At 54.8% G+C, this 19,235-nt stretch overlaps 1 protein-coding gene across 1 annotated transcript in view; it reads left to right on the top strand.

The window, feature by feature from the left end:
* Nucleotides 1–19,235, top strand: part of DNHD1 (dynein heavy chain domain 1) — a 214,348-nt gene that overhangs the window by 153,003 nt on the left and 42,110 nt on the right. Inside the window, 2 exon segments of the mRNA XM_050924629.1 lie at nucleotides 798–947; nucleotides 10,300–10,482. Coding sequence (XP_050780586.1) covers nucleotides 798–947; nucleotides 10,300–10,482 — 333 coding nt within the window.

Below are 19,235 nucleotides of genomic sequence, written 5' to 3' on the forward strand. Positions count from 1 at the left end.
CTGGCGCCCGGTGCTGTCACCCATGAGCCCAGCTCAGCCAGCGTGGTGCTGGGGGTGCTGTGCTGCAGAATATTAGGAATGGCAATATACAAAAACCTGTAGGAGAGCACTTCAACCTCCCTGGCCACACTATAGCAGACCTTAAGGTGGCCATCCTGCAGCAAAAAAACTTCAGGACCAGACTTCAAAGAGAAACTGCTGAGCTTCAGTTCATCTGCAAATTTGACACCATCAGCTCAGCATTAAACAAAGACTGTGAATGGCTTGCCAATTACAGAACCAGTTTCTCCTCCCTTGGTTTTCACACCTCAACTGCTAGAACAGGGCCTTATCCTCCCTGATTGAACTAACCTCATTATCTCTGGCTTGCTAGCATATATATACCTGCCCCTGGAAATTTCCACTACATGCATCTGACGAAGTGGGTATTCACCCACGAAAGCTCATGCTCCAAAACGTCTGTTAGTCTATAAGGTGCCACAGGATTCTCTGCTGCTTTTACAGATCCAGACTAACACGGCTACCCCTCTGATACTTGTTGCAGAATGGGGACTCTCCCCAAGGCCCCAGCACAGCTCCAGGGAGAAGGCGGGGGGGCTCTCCACAGGATTTGGGGATTTGTACCTCCAGGTGGAGGGGGTTGAGTATTAATCCACACAGTAACTGCCTTACTCGGACACTCACACCCTGGGGCAATGGCTCGGGTTGATGCTGGGGGACTGGGAGGGGCTGGGCAGCAGCAGAGGGAAGGGCTGTGTGGACTGCTGGTGTCATGTCTTCTCCCCTCCTGCCCTCAGCAAGTGGCCAGGTGCCAGCGGCGGGCAGAGCGTGAAGAGGTGGTGCAGAAGCAGCAGGAGCAGGATTGTCAGCACCGCGAGGCACGCATCGAGATCCTTACACAGGAGCAGCACCTGTTGGAGCAGAGCAAAGAGTCTGCCACGAGAAAGGTGTGCATGGACCTGAGCCCCTGGAACGGCAAGGATGGGCACCCCAGCCGGCTGCCCGGCTGAGCCTGCTGAGAGGCTAGGACGGGCAACCCGGCCGGCTGCCTGGATGAGCCTGTGAAGAGGCAGGGACGGGCACCCCGGCCGGCTGCCCGGCTGAGCCTGCTGAGAGGCTGGGACAGGCACCCCGGCTGGCTGCCCGGCTGAGCCTGTGGAGAGGCTGGGACGGGCAACCCGGCCGGCTGCCTGGCTGAGCCTGTGATGAGGCTGGGACAGGCACCCCGGCCGGCTGCCTGGCTGAGCCTGTGATGAGGCTGGGACAGGCACCCCGGCCGGCTGCCCGGCTGAGCCTGTGGAGAGGCAGGGACGGGCACCCCGGCCGGCTGCCCGGCTGAGCCTGTGGAGAGGCTGGGACGGGCAACCCGGCTGGCTGCTTGGCTGAGCCTGTGAAGAGGCAGGGATGGGCACCCCGGCCGGCTGCCCGGCTGAGCCTGTGGAGAGGCAGGGATGGGCACCCCGGCTGGCTGCTTGGCTGAGCCTGTGAAGAGGCAGGGATGGGCACCCCGGCCGGCTGCCCAGCTGAGCCTGTGAAGAGGCAGGGATGGGCACCCCGGCCTGGCTGAACCTGCAGAGGGCCAAGGGCTTGGGTGCAAGACCCATCAGTAGGGGTGAGCCTCACATGGTGTGTCGCAGTAGGGAGGGGGGCAGATTGACCTGGGAATGTTGTTTAGTTTTACTGGGGCTGTCTGCATGGGGGAGGGGAAAGCAGGGAGTGACTTTAGGTGAGGGACGGTACCTGAGCCAGGAGGGGGGTGGGGGGACTCGACACTTTTGCCTGGGAAACTGGACAAAGGGAGAGGGGGAGAAGGAGGGGAGAGCCAGCTGGATTGGTTTTTAGAGTCAGTTTGGGCTGGGTGGGAAGAGGCAGGGAACCCCAAGTCTGGAGTCTAAGCTCCTTGCCCCCCAGAGGGACCTGGCTGAGGGGTCCTGGTTGTACCTACAAGCCCTGCTTGGGACTGTGTTCCTATCGGCTAGTAAACCTTCTGTGTTACTGACTGGCTGAGAGTCCCGGTGAATCGCAGGAAGTGGGGGGGTGCAGGGCCCTGACTCCCCCACACTCCGTGACACATGGAAGGAAGCTGGTGTGGGTCCGGGTACGTTATTGCTGCCCAGCTGCTTGGCCATCAGCAGCAATGGGTGGGAGATGGGTGGGAACAGGCCCTGTACCTAGTGGTCAGGGGGATACATGGGATTCCCTAGTGATACCTGTCCATCAGGGGTGGTGAAGTCACTGATCCGCAGGATCTGTGCCACCCTCCAGCTTTTAAATAGTCCCTTGGGGGAACCCTTTCAGTGGACCAGACCCCAAAAGGTCCTGCTCTCCCTTAAGGTCAGGCCATGCGACCTCAATGCCTACTAGACAGAGCCACTGGGTTCCCAGCCTCCTGGGTCCTGCCCTGAGCTCTGCCCAGTGAGTGCAGCTGCCAGACGCTCCTGGTCAGAGACTTCTACACTCTTCAGGGATCCAGGCATCTCAGACAGTATCCGCAGTGACACCAGCCGCCTGTGCAAAGCAGGCACCTGGAGCACAGCCTCGGGAAGCCCCAAGTCAGCCCCAGAAAGCAGCGGTTTGGACGTTGTCCGTGCTGGCCAAGCCATTTCTGTCCGTTTGTCTCCCAGGCCCAAACGAGCCCCTAGGCCTCTGCAAAGGCTGCTTTTATCCCAGCCTCCTGTCACCTCTCGCGCCATTGTCCTGCTGGAGTTCAGTCTCCTGCCAGAGTTCCCTGCTGTCAGGTGTCAGCCGTTCAGTCCTGGCCGCTTCCCTGTCTGAGCATCCTCCCGTCAGCCAGACCTAACACCCATCATCCCGCCCCAGCGAGTTCCTAACACTTGCTCCGGGACCTGCCTTGCCCTGAGAGCAGTGGGTCACCTCGTCCAGTCACTGCCATGCCTGTCATTCATAAACCTGTAGGAGAATTCCCGCGGCTTCACGTGGTGTGCCCCTGTGAGGGCCGGCCTGCCACGGTCCCCATCTGTCGGGGGAGGGGAGTATATGGGGTGCTCCTCTGAGGCCCGGCTTGCCTCGGTCCCCATCCGTCGGGGGAGGGGGCACGTGGGGTGCCCCTGTGAGGCCCGGCCTGCCTCCATCCCCATCCATCGGGGGAGAGGAGTATGTGCGGTGCCCCTGTGAGGCCCGGCCTGCCCCGGTCCCTGCCTGTTGGGGGAGGGGGCACGTGGAGTGCCCCTGTGAGGCCCGGCCTGCCCCAGTCCCCATCTGTGCGGGGAGAGGAGTATGTGGGGTGCCCCTGTGAGGCCCAGCCTGCCTCCGTCACACATCGGGGGAGGGGAGTATATGGGGGTGCCCTGTGAGGCCCAGACTGCCCCGGTCCCTGCCTGTTGGGGGAGGGGAGTATGTGGGGTGCCCCTGTGAGGCCCAGCCTGCCCCCGTCCCCACCCTTTGGGGGAGGGGAGTATATGGGTGCCCCTCTGAGGCCCAGCCTGCCTCAGTCCCCATCCGTTGGGGGAGGGGAATATGTGGGGTGCCCCAGTGAGGCCTGGCCTGCCACAGGCCCTGCATGTCAGGGGAGGGGATATGTGGGGTTCCCCAGTGAAGCCTGGCTGCCCTATTCCTTGTGCCCAGGAATCTGGACAAAAGCTGGGGGAGGAGCCGGGGGGTGGGGAGGTTGGGTGAGAGGCTGGAGGGAGGTTCAGTTTGGAGCTGGCTGGGAGAATGGAGGGGAGCCCAGACTGGTCTCTGGCCTCCCTGGCCCCCGCAAGATGGACTTGACTGAGGGGGTCCTGTTGTCTGTACTTGCAAGACCTGTCTTGGACTGCGTTCCTGTCATCTAATAAACCACCTGCTTTACTGGCTGGCTGAGAGTCCTGGTGAATTGCAGGAATGGGGGGGTGCAGGACCCTGACTCTCCCACACTGCGTGACAGTCCCTACCCATCAGGGGAGGGAAATACGTGGGGTGCCTCAGTAGGTCCGGCTTGAGCCTGATTAAACTAAATCCCTGCCTGATTTAGTTGGGGTTGGCCCTTCTTTGAGCAGGGGATTGGACTAGATGACCCCCTGAGGTCCCTTCCAACCCTGATAGTCTATGATTCTTCTTCGAGTGATTGCTCATATCCATTCCAGTTAGGTGTGCGCTGCGCGTGCACGTTTGCTGGAAACGTTTTAGCCTAGCAACTCCAGTGGGCCGGCAGGTCGCCCCCTAGAGTGGCGCCGCCATGGCGCCTGATATATACCCCTGCCGGCCCGCCCACTCCTCAGTTCCTTCTTACCGCCGTGTCAGTTGCTGGAACTGTGGAGTGCGGCTTGCTGTCCTCCACGTCCCTAGCTCTCCTTCATTACTGTCAATAGTTGTAGTTGTAAATAGTTTAATAATACAGTTAGAGTTGTATAGTAATTAGTAGTTAGTGTATATAGTTTATAGAACTTATTCGCGGGTTGGGCCGTTGCCCTTCCCGGCGCCCGGCACAGGGCCCATGCCTGGTTCGCCGGGCTTCAAGCAGTGCTCGGCCTGCAAGAGGCCGATGCCAAATAGCGATCCCCATGACGCGTGCCTGAAGTGCCTCGGGGAATCGCATATCACCGAGAAGTGTCGCATCTGCAAGGCCTTTAAGCCTCGAACAAAGAAAGAGAGAGATCAAAGACTGCGGACTCTCTTGATGGAAGCGGCACTGAATCCGGTACCGTCAGCGCAGCCGGCCACCTCTACACCAGCACCGGACCGCGCCGGCACCGGAAAGATGCCCCGGCACCGGGATCTGATCAAAGACCCTCGACGTCTGCGACATCATCTCAGCAGGCTCGAGTGAAGCACCCGGCACCTACCTCTGCCGCGGCACCGTCTGCAGGGTTGCCATCGACTCCGGGCCCGGAAGGTCCGTCGAGTCCAGCCCCTCCGAGCTCCCCTTTAAGATCTGGGGTTGAGCTATTAGTCCCATCCACGCCGGAGACCTTCCCCTCGGCGCGGGACTTGATAGCTCTGACTGAGCCATCCCAGCCTCAACCCCCGGTACCCCCGGTGCGGGTCATCTCCAGAGGCAAGCCGACATTGAGAGCACCGTCTCTGGAATCCAGGCATGGATCGCCTTCGAGGCCCCGACGACGTGGATGCTCGTGCTCTCGGCGCCGCTCGCAGTCCCAGCACCGCTCTCCTAGGTGGCACCGGTCGCACTCGCAGCACAGGTCGACATCGGTACGGTCCCGGTCTGGCTCTTCTCCATACCAGCACCGGGAATCTAGGAGCCATTCGCGTCGGCGATCAACTCCTCGGTCGACCTCCCGGCACCGAGCCGGTGGCAGGTCCCGGTCCCGGTCGACCTCCCCGCACCGCGTCGGTGGTAGGTCCCGGTCCCCAGCGCCATCCCGGCACCGCATCAGACATAGATCACGGTCCCAATCCCGGCACCGAGCTGGAGGCAGGTCCCAGTCCGGATCCCGGCACCGAGTTCCAGACCGATCCCAGTCCTGGTCCCGGCACTGGTATGGCTCCCAGTACCGATCCTCAGCACCGAGAGGATCGTCGGCGTCGGGACTGAGGGAGGCCTATCAGCCAAGTTCGGCACCTCCATGGCCTTCGAGACAGCCATCGGTCTCCTCTCAGGCGGACAGCATTTATACACTGGGCCCGGACAGACACGCGGCCCTCTTCCAGGACCTGCCGCCTCAAGACCAAGGGCCACAGCAGTGGGGGTTTTGGACTCCCTGGGCATACCATCAAGCCCAAGGTCCGCAACATACTTCTCCCCGGCCTGCGGCGGACCGAAGACCACCAGAGTCAACGCTGTCTCGCCCCCCTCCCTCTCCGGAAGGCGAGGACAGGTCCAGCCACCAGGACCCAGAGCTCCCTCTGCAGCCGGAGGGCCGGGTCCAGACGGAACTCCCTGTGGATGCTCTGCTGCCAGGGGTCTCCTCGTCATCTTCCCCTGACAAGGCAGTGGCAGGCACCTCGTCCTCCAGCCCTCCCCCTCTCAACCTCTGGGCACATCAGGACCTCCTCAGGCGCGTGGCGCAAAACTTAAATTTACAAGCAGAGGAGGTTGCTGAGATCGAGGATCCGGTGGTCAGCATCCTCTCCGCAGATGCTCCCACCAGGGTTGCCCTGCCTTTCATTAGGACCGTTCAGGCCAACGCCACCACTGTCTGGCAGTCACCAGCCTCCATCCCTCCTACCGCACGAGGCGTGGAGAGAAAGTACTTGGCCCCCTCTAAGGGCTATGAATTTCTGCACGTCCACCTGACACCGTGCTCCCTCGTGGTGCAATCGGTGAACGAGAGGGAGCACCATGCACAAGAGGCCCCAGCACCCAAATCTAAGGAGGCGAGGCGGATGGACCTCCTAGGCCGTAAAGTCTATTCGGAGGGGGCGCTACAGCTCAGGGTCTCCAACCAACAGGCCCTCCTTAGCTGCTACTCGTTTAACTCCTGGGTAGCGGCGGACAAGTTTAAGGAGCTGTTGCCGCAGGAGGCACGTCAAGAATTTGCGGCGATTCTTGACGAGGGCAAGAAGGTCGCAAGGACCTCGCTGCAGGCCTCATTGGACGCTGCAAACTCGACCGCTCGGACCCTTGCCTCAGGGCTTACGATGCGCCGCATATCCTGGCTTCAGGTCTCTGGCCTTCCACCGGAGCTCCAGTATACCATCCAGGACCTCCCCTTCGAAGGCCAGGGCCTGTTTTCAGACAAGACAGACTCCAGGCTAAAGAGCCTTAAAGACAATCGCGTCATCATGCGCTCTTTGGGGATGCATGCGCCTGTGACGCAGCGCAGATCCTTCCGGCCACAGAACCAGCAGCAACAACGCCGGCCGTATCCCCAGTTCCGCCCACGGCAGGACCTTAATAGGTGCCGGGGCAGGAACAGTAGGCGCAGACAGTCGGGTGGCCAAGGGGGGCAGAACCAAGGCTCCTCCAAGGCCCCACCTGGACCCAAGCCTTCATTTTGAAGGTGCGCCCGAGGGCGCAGTACCAGTTTCCCCTTCGGATCCTTCCCCACAGTTTTCCAACCGTCTTTCGTTTTTCCTCCAGGCGTGGACCCGAATAACATCAGACCGCTGGGTCTTACGCACTGTACAGGCCGGTTACCGCCTGCAGTTTTCATTGCCCCCCCTCCCACCCCCCACCCTCGTCTCTCTTCAGGGACCCCTCTCACGAGCAATTCCTCTGTCAGGAGGTACAGATGCTCCTCGACAAGGGAGCCATAGAGGAGGTTCCAGAGAGCGAGAAGGGCAAGGGGTTTTATTCCCGATACTTTCTAATCCCCAAGGCCAAGGGAGGCCTCAGGCCTATCCTCGACCTGCGAGAACTCAACAAGCATATGGTGAAGTTGAAGTTCCGCATGGTATCCCTAGGGACCATCATCCCATCACTGGATCCTGGAGACTGGTACACCGCCCTCGACATGCAGGACGCTTACTTCCATATCGCCATATTTCCACAGCACAGGCGTTTCCTTCGCTTCGTGGTCGACCGCAAGCATTATCAATTTGCGGTCCTCCCATTTGGCCTTTCTACGGCCCCGAGGGTATTCACGAAATGCATGGCAGTCGTCGTCGCACATCTTCGGCGCAGCCGCATTCACGTGTTCCCCTACCTCGACGACTGGTTGGTCCGAGGCACATCAGAGCTACAGGTCCGCTACCACGTCCGCAGGATCAGCAACCTCTTTGCTGCCTTAGGCCTCATTGTCAACGTGGACAAGTCCACTCTGCTCCCCATGCAGAGGATAGAGTTCATAGGGGCCGTTCTGGATTCCACCTTGGCCAAGGCCTTGCTACCATTGCCCAGGTTCCAGTCGCTATCGGCCATCATTCTGCGCTTGCAGGTGGCCCCCCTGACCTCCATAAGAACGTCTGATCCTCCTGGGCCATATGGCGGCCTGTACGTTCGTGACAGCGTATGCTCGACTCCGCATGAGGCCTCTCCAATCTTGGCTCATCGCGCAGTACTGGCCGGCCAGACATTCGTTAGACACAGTTGTCACCATCCCCCAGGGGGTACTGGACTCCCTCCGGTGGTGGCTAGACCAGTCCGTCGTATGTGCAGGGCTCCCATTCCATCCGCCCCAACCCTCGGCATCCCTGACGACGGACGCCTCAGATCTGGGCTGGGGGGCACACAGTGGAACCCTGAGGACTCAGGGCCTGTGGTCCCCCCAGGAACTGGACCTCCACATCAACATACGGGAGTTGAGAGTGGTCCGTCTTGTTTATCAAGCGTTCGTCCATCACCTTCAAGGTCGCTGTGTCACGGTATTCACCGACAACACGACAACCATGTACTATATCAACAAGCAGGGCGGCACCAGATCATCTCCCCTATGTCAGGAGGCGACGCGGCTCTGGGAATTTTGTATAGCCCATGCCATTCACCTCATGGCCTCCTACCTACCTGGACTACGAAACGCACTGGCGGATCGCCTGAGCAGATCCTTCCACTCACACGAGTGGTCCCTTCGCCCGGACGTCGCCCTCTCACTCTTCCAGAGGTGGGGTCATCCCCGGATGGACCTCTTCGTGTCCAGGGAGAACAGGAAATGCCAGGCATTCTGCTCCTTTCAGGGTCGGGAGCCCGGGTCATTAGCGGACGCCTTCCTTATCCCATGGGCGACCCATCTGTTTTATGCGTTCCCTCCGTTTCCGCTGGTCCACAAGGTCCTCCTCAAGGTGTGCAGGGACAGGGCTCGTGTGATTCTGATAGCCCCGGCGTGGCCCAGGCAACATTGGTACCCCATGTTGCTGGACCTCTCAATAACCAACCCAGTTCCCCTGCCCCTTCACCTGGATCTGATCACCCAGGACCACGGCAGGCTCTGTCACCCGGACCTTCGGTCTCTGCATCTCACGGCGTGGCTCCTGCGTGGCTGACCAGCTCCGAGTTATGCTGCTCTACCCCGGTTCGGGAGGTTCTCCTGGGCAGTAGGAAGCCTTCCACTAGAGCTACGTGTTCAGCCAAGTGGAAGCGTTTTTCCTTCTGGTGCTCGGATAAGGGTTTTCTCCCTATGGAGGTTTCCATCGCCAATATTCTGAACTACATCTGGTCCCTCAAGGTCCAGGGTCTGGCGATATCGTCCCTTCGGGTTCACCTAGCGGCCATCTCCACCTTTCATCTGGGAGGAGATGGCCGTTTGGTCTTCTCCCACCCTATGGTGGCAAGATTCCTGAAGGGGCTGGAACGTCTCTACCCACAGGTCCGTCCCCCTGCCCCTTCATGGGATCTCAACCTCGTTCTGGCTCGGCTCATGGGCCCTCCATTTGAGCCGTTAGCGACTTACTCCCTGCTCTACCTCTCCTGGAAGACCGCCTTTCTAGTGGCCATCACCTCAGCTAGACGGGTATCAGAACTCCGGGCTCTCACGGTAGACTCCCCGTATATGGTCTTCCATAAGGACAAAGTGCAGCTGAGACCGCACCCTGCCTTTCTCCCTAAGGTGGTCTCAGCCTTTCACATTAACCAGGAGATCTTCCTTCCCGTCTTTTTCCCGACGCCCCATTCGTCCCGCAGGGAGCAACAACTCCACTCACTGGATGTCCGTCGGGCACTAGCGTTTTATGTGGAGAGGACCAAACCGTTCCGCAAGTCCCCCCAACTCTTCGTGGCGATAGCGGACCGTGTCAAGGGCCTTCCTGTTTCCTCGCAGAGGATATCCTCGTGGGTAACGTCCTGTATCAGGACCTGTTATGACTTGGCCCACATCCCTACGGGCCGTGTGACTGCACACTCTACCAGGGCGCAGGCGTCATCACTGGCTTTCCTTGCCCGAGTGCCGATCCAAGAGATCTGTAGGGCGGCGACCTGGTCATTGGTCCACACTTTCGCTTCCCATTACGCCCTGGTCCAGCAGTCTAGAGATGACAGGGCCTTCGGCTCAGCAGTGCTCCATGCCATGACTTCTCACTCCGACCCCACCGCCTAGGTAAGGCTTGGGAATCACCTACCTGGAATGGATGTGAGCAATCACTCGAAGAAGAAAAGACGGTTACTCACCTTTGTAACTGTTGTTCTTCGAGATGTGTTGCTCACATCCATTCCACACCCGCCCTCCTTCCCCACTGTCGGCGTAGCCGGCAAGAAGGAACTGAGGAGCGGGTGGGCCGGCAGGGCTATATATTGGGTGCCATGGCGGCGCCACTCCAGGGGGCGACCTGCCGGCCCACTGGAGTTGCTAGGGTAAAAAGTTTCCGGCAAACGTACACACGCGACGCGCACACCTAACTGGAATGGATATGAGCAACACATCTCGAAGAACAACAGTTACAAAGGTGAGTAACTGTCTTTTCTATGGTCCCCGCCCAGCAGGCAGTATGTGGGATGTCCCAGTGCAGCTTGTCTGTCCCTTCCCTCAGATGAACACGGAGTACAAGGCGGCACTGGCTGGACTGCAGGTGCAGGACATTGAGGAGTTGCGGAGCTACCGGTTACCACCCACATCCATCCTCAGGGTGACGGATACCCTGTGCATGATGTTCAGTAAGGAGCCTGGCTGGGAGAGTGCCAAGCAGCTGCTGGGCCAGGAGGACTTCTACCAGGTGCCAGGAGGGGCTGTTGTATGGATTTAGACGGAGCCAGGGGGCCCAGTTGCTCTCCGGCATTGAGCAGTGTTAAACAAGGTGTGAGGGGTGGCGGGCGGAGCCCTCAGCCTGCCTGGCACCACAGCCAGCACACCAGCAAACATCTCTGTAGCCCGTTAGGGGTGATACGGATGAGAGGGGAGGGAGTTGACCCTTGCCTGTAGAGCAATGAATGAGGCTTTTGTTTGAATGGCATCCTTTCCCCTTTGCTGTAGCTGACCAAGTTTCAGCAGGAAGCCCCTGGGTTCTGCAGGCCCTCAGACGTATCAGAGATGCTGATAACGCTGCTTTTGGGGGAAAGCAAGGAGGTGAGCTGAGAGGGGCTGGAGATGGTGCTGCTGCTGCTGCTGCAGAGTCCCAGCCCATTTCAGCTCAGGTAGTGGCCAGGATCCAGCTGGAGCTGAGGTGGTGTGGGGAAGAGGATCTATCTGGGTCCTTTTTGTCCCAGGTTGGTCAGGACATCCCTCAGGCATAGTAGAGAAGGCCCCGGGTCCCAGGAGATGGTGGCAGTTGCTGGTGATGTTCACTCGAGTAGCCTCCATCTGTTCTCCCCTTCTACCAAAATCTCTTTCTCTAAGGACCCCAAAAGGCGGTGATGGCAGAATAGCCCACCCCCTCATTATTCTGTCCACCAATCAGGCCTAATATCCAGCACACCAATTTTAGTTGATTGATTTCAAGTTACATGTCATCTGATTTTTACTAAGCATGATTTTAACCCAGTCCTGGAGTTATATTCCCATGCCTTCTGCACCCCAGCAATGTACCCCGTGCTGCTGCCCCGGAAACAGTACCTCCCAACTCAGTTCCACCTCAGTTCCCAGGCTCCTCAGCACAAGGCACTGGACAGGTTTATAGGAACAGTGGACTGGAGTTTATTGAGTGAAAATGCTTCAGATAAAAGCTAGTGCAAGAGTTTGGGAACATGAGTTTATAATTAAAAGAAAAACAAACACACAATCTGTGTTATCCCTCTCAACATCAACTGTAGCATTGTGTGCTTCAATTACCACATTAGTTTGGTGGATCATTGGAAGTAGCTTCATCCACAAAGATGATATCAGAATGCATTCAAATTTGGACATGTATTTCTGAATAGACTGAAGTTCAGTTCGAGCCTGTGCAGTGAGATTGAGAGATTCAAGCTCATTTAAAGCCTTTCCCACTGAATTCAAACGTTGCGCTACTGGTTGAACACCATCAATCTGTGCAGACCATCTAGTTCTGGACCTTCCATGCAGTGAAACAGGAAGATATTACTTCAGAATTTCCCACCTTTGGGGACTGCTACTGAAGAGATTATACATTTGCTGAACAGTTCCAAAGTAAGTAATTCCTCCTTGCATGATTCAGCACAGTCAACACCTGCAAGGTTTAGTGTGTGGTTTCCACAGCTGGAGAAAATACAGTTTGAATTATGCTCAAGCAGAACTGCTTGTAAACCTTCATACTTCCCAGCCATATTAGATCCACTATCATAGGCTTGACCAATGCAGACTTGAAAATCTAACTTAAAACCTTCTAGAATTGCCAGTACTTGAGCAGCAATTTCTTTTCCAGTTTTTCTCATGAAATTATCAAACAAAATGAACCTTTCTTCAATTGAAAATTTTGAGCTGTCTACAATCTTAACATATCGAATAACCATAGTCGTCTGTTCCTTGTGAGAACAATCTGGAGTGGCAACAACAATGACTGAAAAATACTTGGCAGAGTGAATCTCATCAAGAATTGTTTGTACGAATGACCCACATAGCGCAATAAACTTGTTTTGTATGCGTGTGGAGAGATACTGGACTTGCATGTGCTTTTGACTCTCTTGCAATTCTCAAACACGTTTAACATGCTCTGATAAAAGTGGGTCATATTTGCTGAGGAGCTCAACTATGCCTAGAAAGTTTCCATTTGCACAGTCGCCAGTACATTGACTGGAACTAAAGAAAGCCAATCCCCACTCAGAAAGAAAAAGGATGATGTTCAGGATGCGCTCGAGACATTTTTTCCTGTTATTAGTTTCTGTAGAGTTCAGCCAAGCGACTTAGTTTTTTTTGTGTGACATTGAACTCTCACGTGATGGTATTTGCTCTTTCAACTTCCTCCAACCTCTGTTGATGCTCCATCCTGATTGATCAGAGAGAACTGATGCATTTGCAGCACTTTTGTTCAAAATGAAGCAGGGTGCACAGTACAGAGATTGTTTTTCCGTACCCCAGCATTACCAGTCTCTTGTGCAGGTCCCGCCATTTGGAAGAGCTTTTGTCAGCAGACGAGTAGGGAAAGCAGGATTATCAGCATCTTGTGGAATGTTACTTGGAATTTCAAAACAACTAATTTGAAGAAAAGACTGCATTTGGGCAGCATTGCTCTTGTCAATAATTCCAATGTCAGTCACAGTAAAACCTGTAGTACTCATGAATTGCTCTTGCTGCATAAGAAATACATCTTCCTGTCGCTGTTGAGTTTCTCGATTGTACACAGGATCTTCTGCTGCATCTGTTATTGTTGGCACATCTCCTTCTTGACTACTGCCCTCATGTTCAGGTATTGGCATTGAAACATCACCTGTTGCAGTTGCAGAGTTTTCATTATCTGTAGCATTGATTTTTGGTAAGGTGTGTTTGCCAGTGGTTTGAGAAATGAAGTTATTGGCTTTGAACTCTTAGCTGCTGCTTCACTCAGTTGTTTTCTCCGTCTCTTGCTTGCATCACTTTCAAATCTCCTCTTCGTAGTGATCTATCTGGTCAATATGTAACCTATCCACACTTGAAATATTCTGCTGTAAACATGTACACAAATGCTGAATGCTACACTGTCAAGGTACCCCCCTCTGAATTCTGGGGTACAAATGTGGGGACCCACATGAAAGACCCCCTGAGCTTATATTCTACCAGCTTAGGTTAAAAACTTCCATAAGACACAAATTCCTTTCCTGGTCCTTGGACAGTATTGCTGCCACTACCAAAGTGAATTGCACAAAAATTCAGGACGGGTCACTTGGAATCCCTATCCCCCCCAAACCCCTTCACCCCCTTTCCTGGGGAGGCTTGAGAATAATATACAACTAATTACCTTAGCAATTTGAGTACAGACCAGACCCTTTATCTTCAGGACACTGAAATCAATCAGGTTCTTAAAAGAAAAACTTTTATTATAAAGAAAAAAGTCAGTCACAGTCAAACCTGTAGTACTCATGAATTGCTCTTGCTGCATAAGTACCTGCAAAATCAGGATGGAAGGTAACTTTGCAGGGTAATAAAAAAACTTAAAACACAGAGGATTCCCCTCTGGGCTCAGCTTCATAGTTACAAACAGGGCCAGCTCCAGGCACCAGCTCAGCAAGCAGGTGCTTGGGGCAGCCAAGGGGAAGAGGCGGCATGTTGGGCTCTTCCGTGGCAATTCAGTGGCGAGTCCTTTGGTCCCTCTCAGAAAAAAGTGGTGCGGTGGAGCTGCCGGCGAAGTACCTCCGATCGCGAATTTTTTTTTCCTCCTTATGAACATTTTAAACACTTTAATATGACAAAAGCTATATCAGTTAACAAAAAATTGTCTTTTACCAAATTACATCTCTTGTTTGCTTAAAATTGCAGCTCTAAGCTGAGAGAGTGTGTCACATTTTGGTCTGACAGGGCCAGGAACAAGTGTGCGAACCCCTGCTTTATTGTAACATTGTCAAGATGGGCTCCCCAACCCAGCAATGAAGCATTGGGCACTACCCACTTGGTGGGAAGTTATGGAGAGAACAAAACTGCTTTAATCTGAACCTTTAACTCCAGCTCTGGTAATAAGCTTCAGTTAGGTTTCACTCTAGACATAAGTTTCACAACCATGCTAATGAATTCTTTACTCCCGGAACGCCAGACAGCATGGAAGTCACCATTTTGAAGAGCAAAATGGCATCCTCCATGCATTGTAAGCTCATGCACACCGTACACGCAAGGTCACGCTGTGTGGAGCAAAATGGTGCCCTCCATACACTAGTGATCACCACGACCCCATCTGCTGAGGGTGCAACCCTATGGGGTCACAACCCACAGTTTGGGAACCACTGCTGTGCAGTGTCAGTGGTTTCGAAGAGAGGCTTGGCTTTATATCAGCATCCTGGAATTCAAAATGATACAACTTACCTGTGTGGCATTTTACTCCTGGGGCAATTCTACTCCACCAAATTAAAAATTCTGCACACAATATTTTTAAGTATCAGAGGGGTAGCCGTGTTAGTCTGGATCTGTAAAAGCAGCTAAGAGTCCTGTGGCACCTTATAGACTAACCGACGTATTGGAGCATGAGCTTTCGTGGGTGAATACCCACTTCATTGGATGCATACACAAAAGCTCATGCTCCAATACGTCTGTTAGTCTATAAGGTGCCACAGGACTCTTTGCTGCTTTTACAATATTTTTAAATTCTGCAAAATTCTATATATTTTATTTGGTTAAAATAACATCATATCATTGTGCCAGTTTCAATTATTTGGTTAATTTATTTCAAAATAGCTGTCAGCAAGTTTGTAACAATATAGACAACAAAAAAGAAATGTTTTTGAGAAATAGATTCCTTGCTAGGCATATTAATACAGAACTAGACTTCCCGCCCCCCTCAGAAGCAGTGCAAAGGCTTGAGGGGGTCAGAGTAACCAAGGAGCTGAAGGGGAGGGAAGTAAATTGCTGGGAAGGAGCCTGGGTGTGAACCTGGAGGGTTGTTGGGTGTGGGTGGGAGACGTATGGAAGACCCTGGCTGACCCCCTAGCCTCTCCCAATCAGACACATCTGTCCCCAAGTCCCATGTGTCTCTGCACCCCACTCAGCCTATCCCATGCACCCCCACTGCCCCTTGTCCCCATGTGGCCCTGCACCCCCTCACTTAGCCAGCCCATCCCCATGTGACCATGCATGCACCTGCCCCATGTGGCACTTCACCCCCACTCCCATTCAGCTCCCTCTCCAGTGTGTCCCCTCCACTAGCCCTTCTGAACCTCAGTCTGTGGTCCCCCCCAGCAGCCCCATGTGCCCTGTTCTGTTGGTCCTTCCCATATCCAGTGTCTCCTCCCCTGGCCCCACAGGCAGGGTGCTGTGAGGAACACAGCCTCTCCTCTTCCTTCTCTGCAGCTGGCTGCTATGGCTGGTGATCCGGCTGCCCTCTGTTCTGGTGCCACAGTAGCCCTTGGTGGGTGAAAGGCAGTGCCTCTCTGTCAGAATGTATTTTCTGCAGAGAAAAATAATCTGCAGGAGACATGAATTCTGCACATGCGCAGTGGTACAGAATGCCCCCAGGAATAACCTTTCTACCTCATATCAAAGATCTGAGTGTGCACATAAGAACCAACAATACCACTGCCATATTTTATGTAAACAGGGAGGAACCAGATAAATGCTCTGGTGTAGGGAAGCAATGCACAATGTAACACTAATGGCAGTTCATCTTCCAGGCCTACACAACATGCTCGCAGACCATCTAAGCAGCATTTTCAGAATCACAAATGGTTCATAAAGGATTCAGGCATCAAGTCCATTGTCAATCAGAGGGTGCGCCCCACATAGATCTTTTTATAGCTGACAGAACAGGAAAGCCAAGTATTTTGTTCCAAAAGAGGACAGAGTTCAAGTTCTCAAAGAGAAGCCTTCTTAATCTCCTGGACTCAGGGACTCTTGTATGCTTATCCCTCAATTCTATGTGTGAAGGAAGGTCAAATAGTACAGGGCCTCAGCACTGGTTCATGGAAATCAGAAATCTCAGAGTGACACCTCCAGTATTGATACGTTTCTGTCAGACTTGATTACACAGAACAATGGGAAAACATTTCATCCAGTTGTATTGTCTCGGCATGGAGAAGAATTGTTCTGTTGAAGTACAGAGCCTATTGATTCAGCACAGAAAGCAGTCTGCAAGGACAATTTGTACTCCAGAACAAAAGCATTTTTCATCCAGGGCTTCCCAGCATGATCTTTCCCCATGAGAGATATCAGTCCCTTATATCCTTGAGTGTCTATTTTATTACCTTTAAAAAACCTCCTCCTTGTCACGAAGCACATTGTGTGCTCATTTGGCTGCTCTCTCTGGACGTCATTTACCAATTCAAGATCATGCTGTTGTTTCTCATCCTTCAGTCAAAAAGTTTGTGAAAGGTCTTCTGAGAGTTTCTGCTCTGATAAGCTAACCCCCTCCCTCATGGAATCTTAATATGGTACGTATAGGTCTGATGGGACCCCCATTCGTGCCATTGGCCTCAAGCTTATTTCTTGTTTTTTCTGTGAAGATGGCATTGCCCATTGCCATGACATTGACATGTAGGGTCTGTGGACCGGAAGCTATCCATGGGGGAACATCATGTCTGACTTTTCTAAGCATAAAGTTACACTCTGGCCATATCCTAAATTTCTCCCTAAGTAATCGCTGCTCTTCATGTTAGTCCATTCACTTACCTCCTTTTTCCTGAAGCCTCGTTTAATCCAGGGAGGTGCTGCCTTACCTCCTGTCATTGTTTTCTGAGCTGTCATGTTATTTGCCTGGAATAAAATGTTTCAGGCAGAGTTCCCTAGGCTATTCATATTGCTGAGAGAGGCAAGGGTCAGGCAGTCTGACTCAGAGACTCTTTATGTGATGTGGCCAAGTTAGAACTCCCAGACCATGTTAGGTAACATTCTACCAGAGCCCAGGCCACTTCTGCAGCCTGTCTTAGGGGAATGCCCATCACTGATCTGTGGAGGGCTGCTATTTGAGTGGTACACATAGGTGACGGTGCTGCCCGTGGGAGCCAGCTGTGGTCACTCAATCAGGGTGAACTGCAAATAGAACGGAGCAGACAAACCCCAGAAGCTGGTAGTTCTTCTTCGAGTGATTGCTCATATCCATTCCAGTTAGGTGTGTGCGCCGCGCGTGCACATTCGTCGGAAAACTTTTACCCTAGCAACTCAGTGGGCCGGCAGGTCGCCCCCTAGAGTGGCGCCATCATGGCGCTTGATATATACCCCTGCCGGCCCACCCGCTCCTCAGTTCCTTCTTACCACCCGTGTCGGTCGTTGGAACAGTGGAGCGCGGCTTAGCTGACCTCCACTTCCCTAGCTACTCGTAGTTCTCGTATATAGTTATGCCGTTATAATCCTTTTATATATATATTTGTATAGTTATACGTTTTTTCTTTGCTAACATAGTTAGTTTAGTAATTGTTAGCGGGGTTCAGGAAGTAGCCCCTTCCATGAACCCGGTGCCGGAGCCCATGCACGGCTCACCGGGTTTTAAAATGGGCTCGGCCTGCCAGAAGCCGATGCCGAAGGGAGATCCACACGACTCCTGTTTGAAGTGCCTCAGGGAATCACACTTGACAGCTAAGTGCCCCATTTGCAAGGCTTTTAAGCCGAGAACAAAAAGGAGCGGGACTTTCACTTACCCCTCCACCTTTGGCGCCGAGCGATGATCAAGCGGCTGGCAGAAGCGCCTCCTCAGCACCGGACCCCGCCGGTACTGCCAAGGCCTTTCGGCACCGGCCGTCGCCGGCACCGAAGTTGACTCGGCACCGCTCCCTTCCTCCGAGGTCGAGAGAGCCTACGATTCCTTCTGGTGCCTGACGGCTCCCCGGCACGCGCCGTGGTTGAGCCCCCTGCTCCTGCTGCTTCCGTGCCACCTGCATCGCAGCCAGAGAGCTCGTCTAAGTCGGATTGCCCGGCACCGACGCCTGCAGAGGCACTGATGACATCGGCACCGTCGATTCCAGTCCCCCAGGGCCATTGAATCCGGTGCCTGACAGCTCCCCGGCACGCGCCGTGGTAGAGCTTACTGCTCCTGCTGCTTCCGTGCCAACTGCACCGCAGCCAGAGAGCTCGTCTAAGTCGGATCGCCCGGCACCGACACCTGCTGAGGCACCGACGACGTCGGCACCGTCGATCCCGGTCCCACAAGGGCCGTAGAATCCGGTGCCTGATGGCTCCCCGGCACGCGCCGTGGTTGAGCTACTGCTCCTGCTGCTTCCGTGCCAACGGCACCGCAGCCAGAGAGCTCGTCACAGTCGGATCGCCCGGCACCGACACCTCTGAGGCACCGACAACGTCGGCACCGTCGATTCCAGTCCCACAAGGGTCGTAGAATCCGGTGCCTGACGGCTCCCCGGCGCGCGCCGTGGTTGAGCTTATTGCTCCTGCTGCTTCCGTGCCGACGGCACCGCAGCCAGACAGCTCATCTAACTCGGATCACCCGGCACCGACACCTACCGAAGCTCTGACGACCTCGGTACCATCGATCCCGGACCCACGAGGGCCGTCGAATCCGGTGCCTGACAGCTCCCCAGTATGCACTGTGGTTGAGCCTGCTGTTCCCTCCACGCCGGAGACATTACCAACGGCGAGGGATCTCATTGCCATGACAGAGTCGATGCTGCCTGACCCTGGCACCGCCGGTGCGGGTAATACAGTCTCTTCATGTGACCGTCCTCTGTCAGCACAGCAGAGCGGCACCGTTCATGATCACGGTCCCGCAGACACTCCAGATCCTGTCGGCACGCCCGACACCACTTGCAGTCCCGGTGCTGTTTTCCTCATCGGTACTGGTCGCACTCGCTGCACCGGTCGGTATCCCGTTCGCCGACCCGCTATCGGCACCGTTCCGACTCCCGGCACCGCGACAGGTACCTTGACTTCTGTAGCCTCTCCCCGAGCCACGAGATCTCGGTCGACCTCCAGGCACCATTCTGGTTGCGGGTCTGGATCTCGTTCCAGGTACCG

The sequence above is a fragment of the Gopherus flavomarginatus genome, chromosome 1 (genome assembly GCF_025201925.1).
Source record: "Gopherus flavomarginatus isolate rGopFla2 chromosome 1, rGopFla2.mat.asm, whole genome shotgun sequence".
Classification (NCBI taxonomy): domain Eukaryota; kingdom Metazoa; phylum Chordata; order Testudines; family Testudinidae; genus Gopherus; species Gopherus flavomarginatus.